This window comes from Salmo trutta, chromosome 21 (assembly GCF_901001165.1).
Source record: "Salmo trutta chromosome 21, fSalTru1.1, whole genome shotgun sequence".
NCBI classification, from domain to species: Eukaryota; Metazoa; Chordata; class Actinopteri; order Salmoniformes; family Salmonidae; genus Salmo; species Salmo trutta.
Genome location: NC_042977.1, coordinates 19,722,599 through 19,730,966, shown reverse-complemented (window position 1 = coordinate 19,730,966; position 8,368 = coordinate 19,722,599). Strand labels below are relative to the sequence as shown.

At 42.1% G+C, this 8,368-nt stretch overlaps 2 protein-coding genes across 2 annotated transcripts in view; both read left to right on the top strand.

Moving 5' to 3' along the window:
- The window catches only part of LOC115157724 (ladderlectin-like), a 4,027-nt gene extending 2,625 nt beyond the window's left edge, over positions 1 to 1,402 (top strand). Inside the window, exons 6-8 of the mRNA XM_029706172.1 lie at positions 430 to 516; positions 666 to 853; positions 1,351 to 1,402. Of these exons, the coding sequence (XP_029562032.1) occupies positions 430 to 516; positions 666 to 853; positions 1,351 to 1,402 (327 nt within the window). The remainder of the gene's footprint in view (positions 1 to 429; positions 517 to 665; positions 854 to 1,350) is intronic.
- Positions 1,403 to 5,066: 3,664 nt separating this feature from the next.
- LOC115156890 (ladderlectin-like) lies at positions 5,067 to 6,655 on the top strand. Its single transcript, XM_029704692.1, has 4 exons — positions 5,067 to 5,115; positions 5,465 to 5,552; positions 5,853 to 5,968; positions 6,283 to 6,655. The coding sequence occupies exons 1-4, from the start codon at positions 5,101 to 5,103 to the stop codon at positions 6,511 to 6,513; spliced, it is 450 nt and encodes a 149-aa protein (XP_029560552.1). The 5' UTR covers positions 5,067 to 5,100; the 3' UTR covers positions 6,514 to 6,655.
- The last annotated feature ends 1,713 nt before the right edge of the window (positions 6,656 to 8,368 follow it).

Below are 8,368 nucleotides of genomic sequence, written 5' to 3'. Positions count from 1 at the left end.
TTCATATGGAATCGCATGATGCGCAGTGTGATGTGTATTCCCTCCGTGCACAGCTAGCTAGTATAATTGCATCACCATGATCATAGTAATGAAGTGAAGGTGATCACTTTACTAAGTGGGTGGAGGCAATACCCATTAGGGTCAGTAAGGGAAGAAAGAGGACGTGCTTAACTCAATTCCCTTCTGTAAACCATTAAAGGTGCTTGGAACCAAAAACAGATTGTTTTGTATGATACCCATCAAGGACGAGACTGGCGAGGCCACCTCCAAGGCAATGGTGGACATCTTCAACACCCACGGTCATCCTTGAGTGACCGAGGTCATGAACGCTGGAATGGTTTTCATTTTTTTTACAATTTGTTTTTCCATGGTACATATTTCAATATGTTACATTGTCAATAGATATCGCTTTCCTACCCCCTCCTCCAGGTTTGTGACTGGACCAACCAGACCCTCAAGACTGCCATGGGCAAGTCCCTTGATTGGTACCAGGAAGGATGCGAGAACAACCTGAAGGTAAGTCTCTCTTTGCACACGACAGCAGCATCTAGGCCTCCACCGAGTACGGACGCGAGCCGGTGGATGTTTTCAAACCAGATCAGAACGCCTTTTGAGGACCACCTTCGTAGGAAATATAGCTGTATTTATTCCTGTTCTCAATCAAGGTGAGACTGAACATGGACGAGGCGCAGGAGAAACAGAAGGAGAGCTACCGGAGCAGAATCAAGAAGGGGACCAAGTGCTACGACGTCTGGGCAAATGACTTGGTTTGGAAGAAGGACGGAAGGAAGGAAGGAAGGCGAGACCTGAGAGAACCTCGCTGCTCTTTCGCTCCTAGCTGGGGTCACCATCTGTTAAGTGAATATAAAAGATCTCACAACTATTTCCATACAAATGACCTGAAACTACTTTTAATTTCCCTAACACTGACACTTTCCTCTGTCTTCCTAGGGTTACCTCGGTGGAAGCCAACAATCTTCCACAGTTGGACAATCGACCACTGAAAGCCCTGACGCCCTACACTTCAGTGAAGCTCAATAGACAAAGTATGTAAAGTTTTGGTTGACATTTGAGAAAAGCAAGAAATTAATTTTAGGACCATCGACTGAAGTCATTTTAGGACCATCGACTGGCCGAGCCCCAGGAGGTATCCCATCTACCAGAACCAGTGAGTTTGGATCAGTTTGATTCTCTGTGCGGAGGGGGACCATGGAGGCTATACCTTCCAAAAGTGTTGAGCAGTACATATCTCCCATTTCTAACACTACACCAATCCATTACATTTTCTCAGTGTAACCTGTGTGTTTGCTTGTTTCTGTGTCTGTCTCCTACCCTGCTCCTGTTCTCAAGAGAGCAGCAGTGCCTGGACTTTGCAGTCTCCCTCTTCAAGTCCCCCTTCTGAGACTGGCCCTGTTGAGAACAAGGGACAGGCAGAACCTCCCACCCACACACATCCACCTCCTCTATATTCCACGCACCAGAATTCAGTATTTTAGTCTGATTGTCGGTGTACAGAAAAAACTTCATGACACAACTGTACCAAAAACGATCAAAGTTTATGTATTAAAATATTGACAGGTTGGTTTTCACAGCTGTTTCACAAGGTGTTCATTATTGGAAGCTGTAAGGTATCCTTTGATGGTATTTATTTGTTCCAGATTATTCATTGTTGTATCCTAGGACCAACAAGAGATATATATATTCAACCACAAGGGTGTATTTAATGAGCTATGTGATAGAGAGGAAAATGAATCATAATAGAGGACTACTGAAATTATATTATTTCAGTGGATAAGGGCAGGTTAAAATAAAAACATGACAGCCAGACAAGCCAGTGACGGAATCAAGAGGATTTACATATTTGTGGAGTGGACATGGGCTTACTTTGTGATATTGTGTCAAGCAGAATACACGGTTTCTTTGACATTTCCTAAATGGAGCAACATTTAAGACATAAGGATTTCATGTTATAATGTTGACGAGGTACCCAAAAAGTAGTTTGACTTAATCTTTCCATGTTATTAGCTAAATAAAGCTTGCTTAAACAGCGAAATTGTCGCGGAAATCAGCCATGTTTGCATAGCGACGAAGAAAAGAACACAATTTAGGCTGTGATCTCCAAAATTCCAATGACTAGGTAATCACACCGTTGATATAGCAATGGACGCTAATAGTTGATCGAATCCTATTGCGACGCAGTGGGGGACAGTATTGGTTTTATTAGTCTCTCACTCAAAAATGGCTCTACGCCTTATGGCAAAATGATGAAACAATATGGCAGTCCCCGCACCACAATGTGCATTCTGTTGGGCATGCACAAATAGGCTGACTGCGCGCACAGAAAAAAGTGTTGGGACTTTCCCTTAATCAGATTTTAGTTTCCAAATAATTAATTAGTGCAGCAATTTCATTAATGTATAGTTTGGATCAAAGAGTAATTCCACGAGCCAAGCTGTTTCAAAATGTTCAGCACCGCATGACGTTCACAGTTCAGCACCAGGATGTGGATAGCACACATGACATCAATGACTTAACCTCACACTTGGTTTTGCAGGATCCTCCAATGTGCAAAGAAAACTACCCAAATGAATTTCCCAAAATGAATCTGGTACTTATGTTTGTGTGATGTAACAATTGGTTCATTCATTCTCAAAGGGTACATGGTAACAAGGCTTGTTGATGCTCATACACATGCTCTGCTAAGACCCATTCAAGCCAGTCTCAAAAAGCCTCAACTTTTTCCAAAAGCAAATTCCGTCATCTCCTACATGCCAAACGGCCAACAGGCTTACATGGGCTTTTAGCAGTTATTGTTGGGGTTCTTATAATGGGGTAGACTCTGGTAGAGAGAGAGATGCACTAGCAATGCGACTGGTCGATGTTTGAAAAAATACAGGAGCAGGGTAGGAACGAGCTTAACAGAAATTGCTATTCATGCAGGTGATATCCAGGGATATAGAAGCATCAAAATATCAGCTGCATTTCAACTGTATTTTGACTGCATTTTTGCTGTGAACCGTAACAGTGATAGCCTTGGCAGAACAGCATAAACAGATCTGGGAGTGTGGCTTTCAGTTAGTTCTTTTTGGCAACCCATCCCATGAGAGTGAATGTCTCGCCAATTTATCTGTTCTGTTATACTTAATCAAAATCTGACTAACCCAGTGCACTGCCTGCTATGAATTCTATCTGATGGTGTTTGCAGGTTTAGGTAAAAATACAAATAATGTCCCCATTTGGAACACTGACAAGTAAAGAGCATACATATATAGTACCAGACAAAAGTTTAGACACACCTACTCATTCCAGGGTTTTCTTATTTGTACTATTTTCTACATTGTAGAATAATAATGACGACATCAAAACTATGAAATAACACATATGGAATCATGTAGTAACCTAAAAAAGTGTTAAATCTATTTCTATTTGAGATTCTTCAAAGTAGCCACCCTTTGCCTTGATGACAGCTTTGCACACTCTTGGTATTCTCTTATCCAGCTTCATGAGGTAGTCACCTGGAATGCATTTCAGTTAACAGGTGTGCCTTGTTTAAAGTGAATTTGTGGAACTTCTTTCCTTCTTAATGTGTTTGAGCCAGTCAGTTGTGTTGTGACAAGGTAGGGCTGGTATACAGAAGATGGTCTTTTACCAAATAGGGCTAAGTCCATTTATTTGATAAGAACAGCTCAAATAAGCAAAGAGAAATGACAGTCCATCATTACTTTAAGACATGAAGGTTAGTCAATGCGGAACATTTCATGAACTTTGATAGTTTCTTCAAGTGCAGTCGCAAAAACCATCAAGCGCACAGGAAAGGAAGACCCAGAGTTACCTTTGCTGCAGAGGATAAGTTCATTAGAGTTACCAGCCTCAGAAATTGCAGCTCAAATAAATGCTTCACAGAGTTCAAGTAACAGACACATGTTCAGAGGAGACTGCGTGAATCAGGCCTTAATGTCGAATTGCTGCAAAGAAACCCCTCCTAAAGGACACCGATAAGAAAAGAGACTTGCTTGGGCCAAGGAACACGAGCAATGGACATTAGACCAGTGGAAATCTGTCCTTTGGTCTGATTAGTGTGTCTTTGTGAGACGCAGAGTAGGTGAACGGATGATCTCCGCATGTGTGGTTCCCACCGTGAAGCATGGAGGAGGAGGTGTGACGGTGCTTTGCTGGTGACACTGTCTGTGTTTTATTTAGAATTCAAGGCACGCTTAACCAGCATGTTTACCACAGCCTTCTGCAGCGATACACCATCCCATCTGGTTTGCGCTTAGTGGGACTGTCATTTGTTTTTCAACAGTACGATGACCCAACATACCACCAGGCTGTGTACGGGCTATTTGACCAATAAGGTAGAGTGATGTAGTGCTGCATCAGACTGCCCTGACCTCCACAATCACCCAACCTCAACCCAATTGAGATGGTTTGGGAGGAGTTGGACCACATAGTTAAGGAAAAGCAGCCAACAAGTGCTCAGCATATGTGGGATGTCCTTTAAGAATGTTGGAAAAGCATACCAGGTGAAGCTGGTTGAGAGAATGCCAAGAGTGTGCAAAGCTGTCATCAAGGCAAAAGGTGGCTACTTTGAAGAATCTAAAATATATTTGGTTTTGTTTAACACTTCTTTTGGTTACTACATGATTCCATATGTGTTATTTCACGTTTTGATGTCTTAATTTATTTCTACAAAGAAAATAGTAAAAATAAAGAAAACCCTTGAATGAGTAGGTGTGTCCAAACTTTTGACTGGTACTGTGTATATATATATATATTTTTACATTTTCACAAAAGTAGTGCTATCATAGTGGACCAATAGAGCGCCTGTAGCACAGGCAAAGATATTTTTCCAGCACCCCAATTGAAAATAACGTTCATTAAAAGTACCCTGCACCACCAAACTTCTTCCCGTGGCTATGCCCAAGGGGTGTACGTTTTGGTTTTTACCCTAACACAACACAGCTGATTCAAATGATAAAAGCTTGATGATTAGTTGATTATTTGAACGGTTAAAGGATGAGAGAGGGAGGGGTCTGACTGGATGGGTCCTTAAAAAAGGAGAGCAGGCGGTAGAACTCAACTCACAAACAGAGCGCTGACATGACCAGACTGCAGGTGAGAGTTCAACATAGTACTGTATCGGATTTCATCCCAAATGGTGTCTTACTAGGTGTGCCATGCATCGGGGTTAGTTAGCTAGGGTGCTGTTTTGGGGGGAACCCAAGAGCATAGACTTCTCCTTAACTTAAGTAGATGGTGACTATCAGATGCTTTCAATTCCCTATGTAGTGCCATTTGGAGTCAAACATTCCTGTGTGCCAGGCTAATCTACTGTATGTGGTGGAAGAGATGATAGCTGGTATTCCTCAGCCCTTCATTAGTTGAATGTGATAAGTGGACTTACTGGGGTGCTCGAGCAGAGGTTGGGGAAACACTGATGGCTTCTCTCGTGTGTGTGTGTCAGGAGACTATCACCATGGCGATGTTGACCCTTCTACTGCTTCTCAGCACTGCCTTTACACTGGGTGACATAATGACTGCGAACATAGCAAGTAAGAGTCAGCTTCACACTTTACATCACGAGTGTCGAACTCATTCCACAGAGTGCCTAGTATATGCAGGTGGTTTACCTTTCAATGAAGACAACCAGGTGAGGGGAGTTCTAAAACCTGTAGATACTCGGTGCTCTGTGGAATGAGTGTGCTTTACATCATTCATTGTGTATATTTTGTTGTGGTATGACTGCTCTACAAATGTTATTTATGATGCAAGGGGATTTGTATGTCAGTCAGTCTCGACTATCCTTTAAAGTCGGCTGCAATTTCGTAACACTCCCTGTCTTCTCCTTTCAGATGATTTGGTGAAATTTGCAGCAGACCAAAGAAACCCATGCCCCAGAGGCTGGTTCCAATTTAATTCGCGCTGCTTCATGTTTGTCAAAACTGCAATGACATGGCCCAAAGCAGAGGTATAATGCTTACCCTCTACAATTGAAATGAACTGGCTTTTTTAGTTAAAGGGTCTTTGGCCTTATTTTAACAGGCGCCTCATGTAAAATATGCTGTAATTAATAATGTCTATAGGCTTTGCAATATTTGTGTGGAGTTGGGCCCTGTTGTCTATTAGAACCCACAGGGCATGGGTTAACTAATCTCTAAGAGCCTGTTAATAGAACATTAGTTCCGATGGCAATATTTGAGTCCAGAAGACAAATTCTCAGACTGGACAACTGACTTACTTCCATTATGACATGTCTTTGTCTCTGTGTACTGCTTGCTCTAGCGCCACTGTCAGTTACTTGGAGAAAAACTGAAACCTGTGCGCAACACTGTAAAGTACCTTGGCGCAAACCTGGCATCTGTGCACAGCTATGAAGAGTTCCGATTTCTACAGGCGGTGGTGTTGATCAATACTGGCAGTTTCCCTCTTACCTGGATTGGCGGATATGATGCTGTTCAGGCAAAGGTGGAAAAGGTACCCAGTTGTCATAATAAAGGTACCCAGTTGTCATAATCAGCTCAGAGTAGGTGTTAAGACACTGCTCAGACAACTCTGTGCCAAGAGTAATCAACTCGCCAGTTTCTCAGCTGGTAATGACCACAGTTTGAGGTACAGCAGAGGAAAGATGGTGACAACGCTCATTGACATTTAGCAAGTAACGGGACACACACAATCGCAACACTTGTTCACACATGTGATTTATTAGCCTAGTGGTTATAAGTATTTAGGCATGTCATGTGACTAAGGCCTCGTGTGAAGTCATTGTCAAAAGTGAAAGAAATACTGTTGGATGTAGGTCTAGATTTGAGTTGATCATCTCGAAAGAATACTTGGATATTTCAACTCCAAAGCAATTGCCACAGATGATCCATTATATTGACCGGATACTCCATTGGCCTCTAACCATGTGTAGAGTCTGCAATGGAATGCAGATCAGGTGGGACCATTCTAGCCTATGAGAGAGCAGATTCCAGTGTGACAGGCACAACTCCCGATATAAATGGTTTTCTCAGTTTCTGGCATGTCATGTGTGCTACTTGTATCAGTACTCGTAACAACTAAGCATTACAAAACGTATATTTGCTCAAATAAGCCACTTATATTTGTCGTCAATGGAAATTCGACATCTTATTGACGGCCATAACAAGACGCTACCCGCTTGAGAAGGCAGATTTTGGCCGTAGTTATCCTTCTCGCTCTTCTCGACTCTTCCTCTTTGCTATGGCGCAGAAACAACTACTAGGGTGCTTGTTCCATTTGAGACCTGGGATTAGGTTGTATCTGACATTTGTTAAGTTGATAGGTCGGTGTAGTTTTTAAGAAAGTGTCTATATAAAAAAAGAACCTGGTTTGGAAGATCTTACAGATGTACCAAAAGAATGCCCATTGCAGTATCCACTGACACAGTGGGCTGGAGTGAGTACTATAGCATGGTATCAAAAGGCAACCTATTCCATATCGGTCTGGCCATGTTTAAATCTGGAAGCCTTAATGGTGACCCGTCAGTTTGCGACATATAACAATTTTTGCTATTTTTTTTTATTTTGTTTCTAACCATGCTGCGCGACGCTGCTCAGCGACCAAAATGATAATGGTGGCCAGTGGCGCTGTTTCCCCCCTAATGCAGATTCAGTCTTTAAACGGTTGTAGGCTGGGTTTTTTTTTCTCACCGGTCAAGTCTATGGAAATGCATTGGATTTTTAGAAATGTGGTTGTAGTATCAACACTTGTGGGTTTTTTTTCACCCCACAGTTCCAGTGTCAGTCTGCAAATTATTGGTAGTGGTGGCTTTTACAGTTTTGGTGGTGGAGTAAAGACCATGAGTATGTTGGAATTTAGAAGTTGTTCAGCAAGCACATCTGAGATCTCACTACTTCCCCACAGGACAGGTTATGGTTCTGGAGTGACGGCTCCAAATTTGATCACGAGAGCTGGGCTGAAGGGGAGCCGACTAACCACTATGGTGCCAGAGAGCCATGTATTCAGATGAACTTTGGAGGTACAGTAAGCCCATTATCATTCAACTTTTTCAGAGTACTTTTAACAAATAAATGTGACTTACTTTTCTATTTCGTGTTTCCTCTTAAGCTGAAACGGCTGGAACGATGAATCATGTGGGAAGAGCTATCCCTCCGTGTGCTCCATAAGAACCTGTTTAATCCTTCAAACTATCAATTGAAACCAAAAATGCTGCTTCCGGTGTCAGCATCCTAACTGCAAATGTTTCATGTTATAGTGAATTACTTTGAAGGTATTTGTTGCTGTAAAATATGTTTGACTTGTTGTGGAATTATTGTAGCTTGTTGTCAATAAAACGGGTGTACGTATTTAGTCTCATGAGTCGTTATTAAACATTGATTCACTTTGT